The sequence below is a fragment of the Sebastes umbrosus genome, chromosome 18 (assembly GCF_015220745.1).
Source record: "Sebastes umbrosus isolate fSebUmb1 chromosome 18, fSebUmb1.pri, whole genome shotgun sequence".
Taxonomy (NCBI): domain Eukaryota; kingdom Metazoa; phylum Chordata; class Actinopteri; order Perciformes; family Sebastidae; genus Sebastes; species Sebastes umbrosus.
The window spans coordinates 9726562-9743051 of NC_051286.1; the positions used below are offsets into that span (position 1 = coordinate 9726562).

The following is a 16490-nucleotide window of genomic DNA, read 5'->3' on the forward strand; positions in this document are numbered from 1 at the left end:
AAGTGCAAAATAATATTAAGACATAATTAAAACAGTTATAAAAACATAAAAACATTTGTAGGTGTATTAGGGCCACATTGAGGAACAAAAATATATCTGAGATTTCGAGAATAAAGTCATAATTTTATGAGAAAAAAAGTCATAGTATTATTAGAATAAAGTCATAATGTTATAAAGTAGTAGTTTTACGTGTTATTTTATTTTTTTCTTATTTAATTTCAACTGAAAGTGTTGGTAGATGCATTATTTTCAAATAACTGAAAACAACAGAAGATTAATTTACAACATCTTTGATAATCGATTAATCATTTAAAACCACTCACCACACAAAACTGCTAAACATGATCTAGTTCCAGCTGTTTAATAGTGATAAATTGATGTTTGTTTTAGACAAAGCAAATAATGTATAAGGTGATTTCTTAATGTCATCTCTGGCTTTAGGAAAATAATTTTTTTTGCACTATTTCTGACTTTATAAACCAAACAATTAATCGATTAATCAAAAAAAATATTAATTTAGAATAAAAAATAATCATTAGTTGCAGCTGTAGTTTGGTGGATGAAACTAAAAAGTCTTTCTTTTCTTTATTTAAGCAGGAAAAGTCTCATTGGGCTAAGAATTAACTCATAAACATGCTACACAACTACCACATAAACATAATATCCAGTCAAGACGGATGTATCCTATACATTTTTGAGTTTTCAAAACTATCTTAATAAAGTGAAAGCAAACTGGAGAATTGTTTTTATACATATCTAACTTAGTATAAAGGGCCAGCTGAGTGTGGGAGGCCGGATGGATGGATGGACAGATGGATGAGGGTTTTTCTGTTAATCATTAATAACCTGGATTAGCCCCAGTCTTCTGTAAATATGATGAATGCATCCACGGCTTCATTAGCTCTGCCTTCCCACAGCTCGGCTTTATTAGTCTCAGGCTGCTCTGTCAGGTTTATCAACACTGCAGTTGTTTCCACTTTTCTTTTAGCTTCAGATTCGTTTTATTGGATGAAAAATGCTGGACGTGGTGTTTGTGATCTTTTTTATCTTTTCCTGGACTCGTGTGAAGGTGGGATTGACAAACAGTGTTTAAACATTCACAGCTTTAAGGACAAATGAGCTGCAGTGGACTGTTTTTTTCACAGCAGGCTGCCTTCAGTTTTCTTTGTCTTTGGTTGATTTTGTTTATCGACTTTTATTTTATGTGACTATGCCGATGAAACGCAGCAGTGAGAGTTCAGCCGGAGATGGAGTGTTTCTTATTCACTCTCTAACCAAGACTTTGTGCAGCTCACCAGAAGAAGCACACAGAGATTTCAAAGGACAGATACTTTTTCAACAGGAGGATGATTCTGGGATTAAATCAGGTAATGAAACAACCATTCTTTATCAATTATTGCTGCTGGGAGTTCAGATCAATAAGGCTGAAATGTTAATGTTTTATATTAATATCCTTCTTATGTCTTCACTATCATCTTCTCATTTGTTCTTGAATAATCTTCTCTTAAAATCTTTAAATCTGAATGTTTTTCTGTGGTTACATTTGAAAACAGCTCAGGTAAAAAAGTGACACACATTGACCACATGGTGGTGCTACAACAACAACAACAAGATCCCTTCTTTTTTAGCCCCATGCATGAGAATAAGGATGATGAAGAAACACAAACAGGAGGGAAGATGTGATTAGTACATGACTAAAGTGAGAGCAATCAGTGAAGAAAGAATAAATAAATACACTAAATTAAATAAACTTGGGCATATATCATGAAAAGCAGCTTTACATTCAGATGAAAAATGTAGAACGAGTAGGCCTCACAGTTTTTCCCAGTTTTGTACCATTTTTGCGCAAATTTGTTTTTAACGCCACTAATTTCTTTAAAGCATTAACTTTAGATTTTTATGTTGTAGCGGGCTTAGTTTTAAAACTAGAGAGAAGTAAATAACGCTCCAAACTTACGCTAAATTTTGGTGAGGAAAAACTGGCATGGCCATTTTCAAAAGGGATCCCTTGACCTCTGACCTCAAGATATGTGAATGAAAATGGGTTCTATGGGTATCCACGAGTCTCCCCTTTACAGATATTTACATTTAATGATAATCACATACCGTTTGGGGCAAGTCATAGTCAAGTCAGCACACTGACACACTGACAGCTGTTGTTGCCTGTTGGGCTGCAGTTTGCCATGTTATGATTTGAGCATATTATTTTATGCTAAATGCAGTACCTGTGAGGGTTTCTGGACAATATCTGTCATTGTTTTGTGTTGTTAATTGATTGATGAATAATATAAATAAATACACACATTTTCATAAAGCCAGCATATTTACCCACTCCCATGCTGATAAGAGTATTAAATACTCAAATCTCCCTTTAAGGTACATTTTGAACAGAAAAAAAATGTGTGATTAATCGCGATTAAATATTTTAATCAATTGACAGCCCTAATTTCTCTCCTGTGATATAGATTGTAGCAATATGTATATAATTTACATACATACTCCTTTATTTCTATTTTATTACATTTCTTTATGTTTATATAAGAGCAACTGTAACACCCCGGGATCAAGTATTTCTGATTCTGAAAGAATAATTAAGTAAAATAAAATGAAATAAATTTGGTCAGATAGTAATATGGTGGTATTATGAAATTCAGATTTACATTCAGACAAATATCCATTAAATGTAGAACTAGAAATATTTTTGATACCGATTTTTTCGCTCAACATAAATCCTCTGCAATAACAGTTTTTCGACATTAGTTTGATGCAAAACCTTTAATTTATGGTGCACAATAGTAATTAAGAACTTTTCTTCAGGTTTTCACATTCATCAACAAACAGATGCACAAAAAGATAAGCAGAAATTCTTTGTATTCTTAATGTCAGAGTTAATATTAAATATCACATCCACTGTATTTAGGATGAACCCAAAAGAGCATTACCGTTATCACAAAGTGCTCCTTTTCAAATAGCAATATCAGGCAACATTTCACCAAGTGTTCCAACTCTACATAGTGAAACTTTTCCACAACAGTGGATTAAGCGTTTCATCGACACCTTGTTTGCTCCAAGGGCTTCGGCCCTACTCATGTTAATTATCAGCGTTATTAGGACTAAAGTAGTTCACTGTCCCATTTAATTATTTTCAGTTGTATTGTTTTTACCCTCCCTTCCTACGATTTTCCCTTTAATTTCAGTCCACTTTCCTCCAATTAGAAATCCTCTGATGCTGATAAGTTTGGAAATTTTCCTACAAAGTTTGGAAAAATATGCTAAATATTGTTGCGATGCCATGATTCACATACAATTTTGAATTTTTTTGTAGTTTTAAATAATAAATTTACAAACTCATGTTTTCTTTGGCTGTCAGCTTCAATATTTTGGATTATTCTGATGGATATATTGGGGGGTATATGAGTTCTTGAACACAACACAAAATGTTACCATATCAATTATAACCTATGTTTTTTTAAATAAGAATTACAGAATTTATTCTAATTAATTTGGCTTGTTTGATAGTTCATCATTGCCTTATTGAGATTAGTTATTGTAGTAATTATTTTCTTAGTTTTCATCATCTTGACATGACATTAATGGTGTTCAGGTTGGTCTCTTTTCTCACTGTGGAGTGTCCTTTGCTCTAGTTTGCAGTTTTTGCACCAAAACATTCAAAATGCAGTTACATAACATTTCTTTGAATAGCTGTTATAATACAGCATATACGTCTCATTGATCATACAATGCATTGTTTACTGTGCGGACAGACCAGTGAAGTGATAAGAAAGTTCAAAGTTACTCACAAACACAGGAGGGTCCTCAAGTAGAGAAAACAAGACTGCAGATGTTTGGATTAAAAAAATAAAAGCTGTAGATCTTACAAGGCGATGCTTGAGGCACATGATGGTTGCTGGAGTCACCGGAGGCAAAGAAGAAACGCTGAAACTGAAATAAATGTTATTGATAAAATATGAAATGTTGTGTGCAGTGCAGAACTTATTAGCTGAAATTACACTAGAGAAGAAGAAGCTGTTTCACTCTTTCAGATAGTGATATGGAGAGACCAATATCTGTGTAAACTATACTGAAAAAAGTCAAGTTATGTTGAAAACAAACCTCTCTTGTGAACTACTGTATGTATATTTGTCTGTGTGTTTTTCTCAGAAGCAGAGGACAGTAATGAGACTCCGTCGTCTGAGGAAGACCAGGATCTGGTGGACTTTAACCCGGACCTGACCATCAAACAGAGCATCTCGTCCTCCAGGAAGACAATCAGTCAGATCATCAAGGACAAGAAGAAACAGACACAACTCACTCTGCAGTGGTAAGAGCACTTACTGCATCAGTAGAGAGACACTAATATCAATATTTATAAGTATGTGAGGTGACATACATGCAATATCTCCAAAGCAACTTGTCAGCAGTGTTTTGCATCACAGAAACCTTCCTTCCTCCATCCTACAAGATGCTGGTGGGTGGTGGAAGAAAATGTTAATAAGAAGATGTGCGCTATTTCTTTTTTTTTTGTAATTAGTATTTTTATTGATTTTTTACATGAACATTTTCACATTTTGGTCCACAAATCAAACTCCTATATGCAAAATAATATTAATAAAAAAAATAATAAAAAAAATAAAAACACATAAATGAATAAATTAAAAAAATAATATCTACAAAATCCTAGTATACAATTAAAGTGCAAAAAAATAAAATAAAGAAATAAATTAAAAAAGACAAATCAAATACATATTCCTACATTCATCTGCACCATGGTGTAATCTAATTTACAAGCATCCAATCAAATTTCAGACACATAAAGTGTGTGAGCTATGTATACAAGTATTGTGTCAATGTGCTCTATTTCTATTATGTTTGTTTGTTTTTTTCCTCTAAAATATAAAAGTGAGTCTGTCCATTAGTTTTATCTTTTTTTGTGAGTATTTGCATATGTTGCTCTTTTAGTACTTTTATTTTGTTATTGCTGTGTTTTTTTTATTAGTTTTTACGTGAATCACTTTGCAACTTTGTTTTGATAAGTGCTATATAAATAAAGATATTATTATTATTCTCTGAGTCAAATTTGCTCTATTTCTATTACGTTTCTTTTTTTTCTAAAAAATATAAATGTGTCTCTCCAATAGTTTTTACATTGCAAGTATTTGCCTTTACTATATTGTTATGATAATTATATGATTTTGTCAACAGGCTGGAGGAGAATTATATTGTATGTGAAGGAGTGTGTCTGCCTCGGTGTATCCTCTATGCTCACTACCTGGACTTCTGCAGAAAGGAGAAACTGGAGCCGGCCTGTGCTGCTACATTTGGAAAGGTGAGTGTGTGTTTGAATAGAGAGTCAAAAAAAATATCTTCTATAAAAACAGAAACAGTGACATTGATCTGATGACTGATTGATCTAACCAGAATTTTATACCTCCTTTTCTCATCAGACGATTCGACAGAAGTTTCCTCTTCTAACAACAAGAAGACTGGGCACCAGAGGACACTCCAAGTAAATGCAAACATTCACTTTCAGTCTTGATCTTTCATATTTAGAATTTTTGCAAAAAAGTTGTCATGTAACCTCAAGCGCCGAAATGTTGTCGTGCTTATTTGATATTAATATCTTGGCATTATACAGGTATCATTACTATGGAATTGGCATCAAAGAGAGCAGCGCTTACTATCACTCTGTGTATTCTGGAAAAGGTTTGACCAGGTAACTAAACATTTAACATGATTTATTCTTGCATATTATACGGTATCTCCATGTCTTTTGCTTGTTGATCATTATGTGGTATCTTATTGTTAGTGTGTCCAGCATTAGTGGTTATATTTTTTTCCTTTTTGTCTCACACTTTGCAGATGACACTCTGTTTTATTCCTTAAATTTTCTGTTGAGGTTTGACGACTCATGTTAAATACTCAGTTTAGTCCATCTGGAATAAATCTGAAAATGTATTACACAAATTATTATACATTTATTAATATGAAAAATTTCAATGGCCTTACTTTCTCTAAAATTAACGAGTAGTGTATTGTTATCACATTGTGTTGTGATATGGTATTGATACTCTAAGCACATGGTATATAGCTTTGTACTGTGTTTTCTTTCTGTTTGAAGATTTCAATGTCGAAACACGATGTATTTAGAGTATATTTTAAAAGATCAAATCTGTTTCTCTTTGATTGCAGATTTTCAGGGAGCAAGCTGAAGAATGAGGTAAGTGAAAATACGTAAAGAGTAACTTAACACCAGACTGAATAGCAGAGTTTTGATGCCCTCTCTGGTTGAAAGTTTTTCCCCAAACAATAGACTTTCTCATCTGCCGTAAAATGTAGTTTTACACAAAATTGTATCATTTTTAGTGTTGTTTTAGAAATATTAGAAATATAAGTTTGGAGTGTTATTTAACCTCCCTTGCAACAAGCTAGTATGACATGGTTGGTACCAATGGATACCTTTATATGACACCAGTATCTTCACTCTAGCTTTAAAACTACAACCTCCGAAAGATCGATTGTGTTAATGCATTATAGAAATTAGTGGCGTTGAAACAATATTGCGTTAATGTGTTATCGCGTTATTATCGTGTTATCATCATGTTATTATCGTGTTATTATCACGTTATCATCATGTTATTATCGCGTTATTAACGCATTATTATCGCGTTGACTTAGACAGACCTAGTTATTACATAATGTGTTGTTACACTGCAGCAAGTTAAGCCACTGGAGGTCAGGAAAAACAAGAGTTTCAGAGGGTGTTAAGTTATTCTTTAAATAAAATAAATGGTGTCAAGATGAACAAAAGGGAAAAAAAGGACATTAAGTTGTTATATTTTTCAGGGAGGTTTCACCAGGAAATATTCTTTGAGCTCTAAAACTGGAACGTTGCTCCCAGACTTCCCCAACGCTCAGCATCTCCTGCTGCAGGGAAATATCTCCAGAGAAAAGGTTGGTGATAAATATTAATTCATTTTCATGTATACAGTATATTCTGTATTTACTGTAAACAAACAAGAAGCTTGACAATGTCTATCTACAGCAGAGAAGAGAAATTTTTAAACCAATAAATATGTTAAATATACATAATCTTAATTTTGACATACATCAAATGCAGTTGTTTAATGGGTTGCCTGGGCTGTAACTGGTTTCATTATAATGTGTTTCATGTCAGATCTTCATTGTCTCTTTGCAGGTGGACACTCTGATCATGATGTATAAAACACACTGCCAGTGCATACTGGACAATGCCATTAATGTCAACTTTGAGGAGGTGATGATTACTGTCACACGAGAGCATTTTTATAGTTTTTAAAGCAACATTTTACCATCCTCTCAAACTAGATATAACTATTCAAATGTTTTTTTTCAGATCCAGAATTTTCTGCTCCATTTCTGGCAGGGAATGCCCGACCACCTGCTGCCGCTGCTGGAAAACCCTGTTATAGTCGATATCTTCTGCGTCTGTGACTCCATCCTCTATAAGGTTGATATGAAATACTGTTTCTGGAGTTTTATTTCTGCAGAATAACAGCAGAAATGTGCAGGTCCTACCATTATATCATAAGTTCCTGTTTGGTTTCATATCTAGTTCCATGTATGTTTTAATAAGACCATTATAAATACAAAATGGAAAGATACTTATAAATATTTTTGATAGTTCTTTTGCACTTGTACGTGCTCTTTTTGATGGGACAAATTGAAATCTTTCACTTTTTCAGTTCATGACATGGCATCTTTTTGTTGATTGTGAAGTTTGCTTTAACATATTAGTACACTTTTTTCATTAGGATTGCCCCGTCTTAGTCAATTAGGTGACTAATCAGCTGTTTTGGTCTTAGTCAACTAAGAGTTATTTAGTCGATTAATAATTTTTTATGCTTTTTTATGAATTATTTACTTTGCCATATTGTTTTTTGCAACCAGAAGTGCCACGAGAGGGCGGAGCTAAGTACAACCGAACACTGAATAAGACATTTTTAGGCGATGTTAACTTTCATGAACTGAAAACACTGTGAAAGAGTTAAAGTTGTTAGACAAAAACACGGACAACTCCAAGACCGGACAACGCCGTGGTAGCGACCTGTCAATCACAAGGTAGCCACGCCCTAAAGCATACCCTGCTTTATGGTCTATCTCTAAATGGGACCATAATTTACTAAATGAACATCATGCTGTATTGAAGAAGACTTGAAACTAGCGATTGAGACCATAAACTCATGATTACAATGTTTACTGAGGTAATAAATCAAGTGAGAAGTAGGGTCATTTTCTCATAGACTTCTATACAATCAGACTTCTTTTTGCAACCAGAGGAGTCGCCCCCTGCTGGCTATTAGAAATAATGCAAGTTTAAGGCACATTGGCTTCACTTTTCAGACCCGGATTGCCGCCTGGTTTATCATAATGTTTTTTTTTATTCTCTCAGGTTTTAACAGATGTTCTGATTCCAGCTACAATGCAGGAGATGCCTGAAAGGTTTGTTACTTCATTTGCACTTCATGTATTATTGTCAAATCAGTTGCTGGTGAAAAAAAAGTAAGAATGGGAATTATTTCCCATAAACCCCCATAAAACCCTTCCATAGCCTAGAAAAGATAAGACATGTTGGAAGTAATTTTCCTGATTGACAGAAAGCTTTAGCCCAGTTTGTGATGCCTGGATCTTAATGTTGGAGGTTTGGCCATTATTCCCATCAGTCATGACAATTTTACCCATTTTCTTTACTGTAGAGACGAGGATGCAGGTTTTAAGTGCAATCTACCCCAAAACAGTTATTTAGAACTACAATAATATAAAAAGAGATGAAAGCTTTAATTAATCAATTGGGAATTGATAAGAGATCTGTATATTATTTATCAGTCTGTTGGCAGATATCCGCAACTTTGCCAAACACTGGGAGCACTGGTTAGCCTCCTCCCTGGAGAACCTCCCAGAATGCCTTGCAGCCAAGAAGCTCCCCATAGCACGCCACTTTGTTTCATCCCTGAAGAGACAGACGTCTTTCTTACACCTGGCACAGGTACTGAAGGACAGATTAGATTATGTTATACTCTAATGTCTCAAAATAAATGTGATGATGATTCCTAAGGTCTGTTTGTTTTTCAGATAGCCCGTCCAGCACTGTTCGACCAGGCTGTAGTCACCAGCATGGTGTTGGATATCGACAATGTGGATCTCAGCAGCATCAGCTCGCAGCCTTTGCTCAGCATTAACGCTACTGGAGACCAGGACCCAGACATCTACTCTGAGTGTAAGACAGCTACAGTACTGATCAGTGGTGAAAGAAGTACTCAGGTCTTTTACTGAAGCAAAATTAGTAATACCACAGTACTAGCACATAATATGTTACAAGTAAAAGTCCTGAAATCAAAATGTTTCTTAAGTAAAACTACAGAAGTATTATAAGATAAAATAAACTTAACTGAAAATACTTATTTTAAAGAATGGCTCATTTCAGAATAATATATATTATATTATCGGATTATAATTATTGATTAATTAATCTGTAAACATAATTTTAAGTAGGTAAAAGTGGAGCTATAATCTATGAAAATACATCATAATATATATATTTTTTATTATAATTTGCTTTAATAATCTGAATCTGGAAAATATCTAAAGTTGTAGAATAAATGTAGTTGAGTAAAAAGTACAATATTGAATATAAATAGAAAAATAGAAGAAGAAATATAAAGTAGCATGAAATGGAAATACTAAGTAAAGTAGAAGTACATCAAAATTGTATTTGAGTACAGTACTTAGTTACATTCCACCATTTCTGACCATCTAGCTGTTATTTTCTCAAATCAACCTGATAAAAATGGAATATTTACATATTTACATTTATCACCATAACTGAGATAGAAAATAATTATATTTGATTTTTAATTAAAGTATATAATAATTTTATAATAATATTAGTTATTGTTTATGTTTATGTTTTCTGTTTTTTATTCCAGATGACTCCATCACCGTCTTTCAGGAGCTGAAGGAGCTGCTGAGGAAGAATGCCACGGTGGAGTCCTTCATCGAGTGGCTGGACTCGGTCGTGGAGCATAAAGTCATCAAGGTAACAGCTGTTCCGCCTGACGCATGTGTGGACTCATATTTGTCCTGTAAAATGTCCTGTTGTGCAACCAAGGTTTGTTTTTCTTTTCTGTCTCTGATCAGCCCGGGAAGCAGAGCGGTCGATCAGTGAAGAAGCGAGCGCAGGATTTCCTCCTCAGGTGGAGTTTCTTTGGTGCCAGAGTGATGCACAACCTCACGCTCAACAACGCCTCCAGCTTTGGTAAGAACAATTTTAAAAGTAACAAAGTATACTTAAAGGTACTATATGTAACAATTCACATGTATTAATTGCTTTGTATTTATTGCCAATGTGCGAACGGATTGTAATGTAACTTAAAAACTGAGATCTTCCCCGACTTTCTCGGTTGCCTATAACCGCCTGTGGACGGATTTCTATGTAAAGGACTCGGGATGGTTTTGCTTCGTAATGATAGCTGATGAAGTAATTTGCAAATGGTAAGCTAGTCAGTATAATGGAGATTAGATATTACAGATAGTAATGGTGATATATGATTGTAATGTTTTGGCCGATGCACGGGATGATTGCTCGCGCCTACGGAGTGCGGCGAGCACGTACACAGGCAACAGGACGCCGACTGCAGTTCACTTAACGGCCACCGGTGTCATTAATAACAAGGATTTTCTGAAAGTTACATATAGTACCTTTAAGTACAATTTTGAGGTACTTGAACTTGAAATATGTATTGCACTACATTTATTCTACAGCTTTAATTACTTTGCAGATTCAGATATATTATTTAGATTAAAGCAAAATATAATCAAAATATAATTATGTTGTATAGAGTGCGTCGGGGATGACATATTTTTGTAGGCCAACCAGGAAGTTAGCATCGCCCTGGTTCCCTCGACAAAAAAAAAATGGGATTTTTCCATTGTGTTTTGGATTATTGCAAATTGGATTATTATTTGTCTTCTACATGCCACTGTATGTCGAATTGTAACACCAACACATGTTTACCTTGTTCGTTATCATATTATTAAATATAACTACTGTAAACAAGCATGACCATCACTGAAAGGACCGGTGGTATCAAAGGAAGGCAGGAAGTAACAGTTATTGGGAAATGTGGTCTAACTGGTGCAAACAACACTGCTAATGAGGCAACATTAAAACACCATTTATAAAGGAGCTCCATACTGAACATATCGTTGGTGAAATGAATAACTGTCACTCAGCTAATTAATTTTGTTCCTTTCTTCTCCATCATTCAGTCCACACACACGCACACACACACACGCACGCACGCACGCACGCACGCACGCACGCACGCACGCACGCACGCACGCACGCACGCACACACACACACACACACACACACACACACACACACACACACACACACACACACACACACACACACACACACACACACACACACACACACACACACACACACACACACACACACACACACAAGGCTAATATGAGCCAGCTCGGAGCAGATTGCTACAATAGCGCCATAAATTGTAATGGCCAGACTTGCCTTGATTAAACAAAGTCTTATCTGCGGGTCGCGTGCTCTCTGTTCAAACACACACACACACACACACACAAACACGCGCACACACACACATACAGAGATTACGTGTACATGAATAAACACTAACCATTTGGTCTGAAGAGTCCCGGGGAAGCTCAAACACACACGACCCCGCAGGTCAAACAAAGAGCAGCTTGATCCTAAAGGTCAGACTGTAGATAAAGAAGAAGATACAGTGAGCTACTAGTCAAACGTCTCTGTGTGTTTCCTATGTGGATAAACAAAAAGTCTCACCTCATATTTTTTAGGTATAATTCTCTCTTTTCTCATCGTCGACTCTGACAGGTTCCTTCCATCTGATCCGGATGCTGTTGGACGAATACATCCTGTTGGCTCTGGAGACTCAGTTCAACAACGACAAGGAGCAGGACCTGCAGAACCTGCTGGACAAATACATGAAAAATGCAGGTATCAAGCATCAAAACAGACACTGAGGTTCAGCTGCTGACATGAATGAACTCGACTCAAATCTACAGCAGGTTTTACAGTCTGTTTTAGATTTTTCTTTTATTATCAGGGACTTGGTAAATCTGTAAATCCAGTTTACAGATGTTACAAACATTGTAGGATGGTAATAGTAATAACTAGGGCTTTCAAAGTTAACGCAATAATAACGCGTCACGCAAATTAGTTTTAACACTACTAATTTCTTTAACGCATTAACAATATATATATATATATATATATATAAACAAAATACAAGAAACTGCATTTGTTAAGAACATAAAGTCTTCTTCTACATCATAGTAAGAGTATCAGAACTATTATTTTTTTGTTATACAAGACATGGAGCAGATTGTATTGGGGAATAAGCCAATAGTGTAAAGAGTGTAGCTTTACATAAGGCATAAAGGTACATTAACACAGCAAATAAGATACAGTGAGGGGGAAAAAATCCAATTATAGTAGGATAAATCATAAAAATAGACAAAACAATTTTATACAATTTATGTGCATTTATGGTGCAATAATAATAAAAAAAAGTCAAATTTAATAAAGCATAAATTAAAGTGCAGTTGAGAAGAAGGCACAAGAAAACACATTTAATTTATATTTAAAGTGGCTAAAGTTTTGGGCTGATTTTAATTTAATTTACTGGAAATTATCCACCTTACATATAATAAGTTTAGTTTAGTTTTATTTGATATGGACATCACACTAGCATTAAAGTTGTAACATACATTTATGCACAAGGACTAGATTAATGGTGTTTAATGTTTGTAACAAAACTAATTTAAAATATAAAAAGAAGGAAAATACAACAAATACATAGCCTACACAAGATACAAAAGGTGCGTCTACAGGGGTATGATGCCATGATGACATGATGTTAACTTTGTCACTTTCAGACGCGAGTAAAGCGGCGTTCATGGCCTCTCCCAGTTCCTGCTTCCTAGCTAATCGCAACAAGGCCAGCGCTGCCATCGACCAATCGGTGAAGAACGAGTCTCTGGTGGAACACGCCTACATGTCTCTGTCCGCCAATCAGCAGCAGAGTCTGGAAACAGGCGCCATCATCTACCAGGGGACGGAGTCTGCTGGGTTCACAGTCTCAGGTAAAACTAAGCAGCTTTAAAATAAAACACTACGGTAAAGTGAACACTTCCAGTTCCTGTGTGTTTATTATGTATTATTCTTCTTCACAGGTGGTCAGATGGACTTCTCTCAGGTCAGCGGTCCCCTCATGACGCCCCCTATCTCTCCAGCAGCGTTAGTGCACCGAGGCTCCGTCATCAACCAGGGGCCCATGACGGGGAGACCCATGACTACTACTTCTTCTTCCTCTACCTGCTCTTCATCCTCTTCCTCCTGCCTGTCCTCTCTCAGCGCCATGACCCAGCCCAGCCCCTGCTCTTCATACCCGGAGACCCTGTACCACTGCTTACCTCAGACCAGCTCTAGTTACTTCCCCCCAGCCGGCAGCTCGTTGGCCTCAAACTACCAGCCTGCACTCAGGTCAGCTTCATTTAGTATTGTGCATCTACAACGTGTCTTATGGCACTTTACTGTATTTAACAATTACTTTATGATAAGATAATACCCTGATAGGATTCTACTGTCATATTGTTATTAGATAATCTGTATATAAAAACATTGATGTTTCTCTTTTCTGATTTTTCTTGTCGTTATCTCCTTTGGTTCACTTTGAATGATTGTTATAGATTGGTACATCTTGGAGATTTTTTTTTTTTTTTTTACATAAATTCAGTAAAATAAGGTTATTAAATGTGGTTGTCACTAGACCCTGGTGGTATTATATTAAAAAGTAAAATGTTTACTCCATTTTAAAGGCCTTAAGTCTCAATTCATACAAAACATTGTGCAGATATTATTCTGAATTTGGCCTAAAAACAAAAAATGTAGTGTGCATAATATTCAAAACTGTGTGTTGCTACAAATATAATAATTATGACAATATTGTAATGATTCTTGCAGTAAAGAAATATAGTGTGGTGTTGTAAGTTTTGACTATTTTATTATGAAATTTCTGAAAAAAAAATCCCAAATTTAATATTTGCTGTTTCTTTTGTTTTTTTGTCAATACTCAAATTTTAGAATATTAAATATTAACATAAAAAGCTCCTTTTTACTTTTATGAGCAACTTTTAATTTTAGATAAACGCTTCCTGCGGCAATCAAACTGTGGTTGTTTTATTGTGGCATTGGCAAATATTGACGTGGCTACTGAGCCGTCAAGTTCCCGTCCATGTTTGAAATTTCAAATATTTGATGGTTAAATAAAAGATGTTTTGTAGTCATTAAGTCTGAAGATTTGTTTAATCTGTGTTTCAGGCCTCAGAGTCAGTGTCTGGCTTCGGTTCAGTCTCAGGCTTCATCGCTGGCCTACCACCTCTCTCGGTACCCGTCCTTCAACGACCAACACCTGACTAAAGACGTGTTCTACAACCATCATCACCCGTCTAACAGCACTAACTGCTCCCTGACACCTTACGGCTCTGCGGTCCGACCCGCGTCCAGCTACACGTCGGGCTCAGATCAGACTGAACAGGGACTGGACGCTCAGACAGCAGCTCAGATTCTGGACCCAGCGGAGGGGTTCGGGTTTGTAGGGGCTGGAATGAACCCTGCGGGCGGTGGGTGTCAGGGACAGACGTACTCTTCTGCAGGACACAGCGGTAAGGGCGTCTCAGACTGTGGATTTAATGTGGGAAGTTCACGTGGCGTTTGTCGCTCTTTATACGAATGGTGTGGAGGTGTATGAGCCTGCAGACTGATACTGTCAGTGGTTCAAAACCTTGGCTTTTGTTAGCCACAGTATTCAAGAATAAAAAGTTAAACATTTTGACTTGTGACCCTTTAAAAAGAATGTGAAGGTGATGTTTTTCTTCTATGATTGTTTCATTTGAGGGCTTTTAGAGACATGCAGAGGTGAAATAATGCAGTATTTCAAAGATATATATCTTTTATTCCTATAATCATCTTGTGACCTTTCAGATTTTTCTTGTCCCAGCCACTGCTCTATGTGCTCAAACCAAATAGCACTTGGAAAACAATCACTCAATGCCAAACTTTCGCCCTGTGACAGGTTACTACGGCAACGGCAGTTACCTGGACAGCCAGCGCATGACATCACTGGTTGACCAGCACGTGTCCGTCATCAGCACGGTAGGCAGCCTGCGCCCGTTCCCTTCAGCGTACTCTGAAGTCCACGATCCCCTCAACATCCTGGACGAACCGGGAAGGAAAACGACAGGAGCGTATTTCACCGAGGCCGAAACCGGAGGAGGTCAGGTTTAAATCTGTCAACAATGACAAATCCATTAGAGAACCAGAGGTGTAAAACCCACCTTGCATTGTTGTAAAGCAATCAAATCTTCCGTTTCCTCCTCAGATCATTCCCTCCCCTCGTCAGGATCTGCTCACTGCATGTTTGGAGTTACCTCTCCGTTCACCTCCCAGGATGCACTGCTTTCTCAGCAGCGGGTGCCGTCATCCTCAGAGGTGCAGGACCTGGTGTCTTCGCTGCCTCCCATCAATACTGTCTTTATGGGAGCAGGAGGAGTACAATGACGGCAGAAACTTCTACAGGAGAACCGCCCTGATGTTTGGAGTCCAGTTCCTATCAGATCCAGAATGTATGTGACGAAAGAACATCCAGACTGTACGGTACAGTATGAACGTGGAGCCAGGACACTCCTGCATAAACAGATATACATATATAGAAGACCTACATGACACCTGACAATTATTTTGTCCCCTATTGCATTATAAACCAGAGAGGAGCACTATATGAAAATGTGTATTATTACTTTAAAAACATACAAATTATAACTCTAAATTGTCACTCTAGTGTAGATATTTATCAACAACTGTATTTTTTAATCAGTCATTTGTTCCAGTTTGGAAATAATCCCAAACTTTTGTTCCTACGTTATTGATGCCTGAGGGCTTCCACTTCTTCTGTGTGCAAATTGTTGTAAATAAATCTTTGTTAGTCGAAATGGTGTTCTATATTTATTGACAAGACAACCAGTGAAATTATGTAAAAGCTATAGACTTGGTGAAGAGTTTGTTCATTCAGAAAGGCTGCCTCCTGAGGAGGACTGAGTACAGTTCGTTTCAGAGGGGTCTGAGTTCTTTTGGAGGGCTGAAAGGGACCAAGTGTGCAAACACCCTCATTGTTAGACGACAACCTCTAGTGGTCGTAGTAATTATGACAGGAGCAAAGCAGGAAGTCAGGTGACTTACTATGAAGAGCGACAAAGTTACTTTTTTTTAACCAGGCAATATCGTTTCAGTTTAGTTTTCGTTTTTTGTTAAGGATATAGTTTTTATTTAGCTTCAGTTTACGACAATATGTTTCCTTTTAGTTTACGATAATAACCCTGGTAAGCA

At 36.4% G+C, this 16490-nt stretch overlaps 1 protein-coding gene and 1 long non-coding RNA gene across 2 annotated transcripts in view; one reads left to right on the plus strand and one right to left on the minus strand.

Annotated features, from left to right (window-relative positions):
* The first annotated feature begins 1155 nt into the window (after positions 1 to 1155).
* rfx6 (regulatory factor X, 6) lies at positions 1156 to 15675 on the plus strand. Its single transcript, XM_037749967.1, has 20 exons — positions 1156 to 1367; positions 4162 to 4321; positions 5203 to 5326; positions 5445 to 5506; positions 5636 to 5713; positions 6190 to 6217; positions 6844 to 6951; positions 7196 to 7273; positions 7373 to 7486; positions 8429 to 8478; positions 8863 to 9022; positions 9109 to 9253; positions 9963 to 10072; positions 10174 to 10291; positions 11919 to 12041; positions 12983 to 13189; positions 13280 to 13589; positions 14427 to 14770; positions 15181 to 15381; positions 15487 to 15675. The coding sequence occupies exons 1-20, from the start codon at positions 1211 to 1213 to the stop codon at positions 15663 to 15665; spliced, it is 2856 nt and encodes a 951-aa protein (XP_037605895.1). The 5' UTR covers positions 1156 to 1210; the 3' UTR covers positions 15666 to 15675.
* The window catches only part of LOC119476582, a 43109-nt gene continuing 34960 nt past the window's right edge, over positions 8342 to 16490 (minus strand). Inside the window, exons 3-7 of the long non-coding RNA XR_005204046.1 lie at positions 15536 to 15791; positions 15204 to 15394; positions 11868 to 12016; positions 11701 to 11785; positions 8342 to 8986 (exon numbers count right to left, since the gene is read on the minus strand). This is a non-coding gene — a long non-coding RNA (uncharacterized LOC119476582). The remainder of the gene's footprint in view (positions 8987 to 11700; positions 11786 to 11867; positions 12017 to 15203; positions 15395 to 15535; positions 15792 to 16490) is intronic.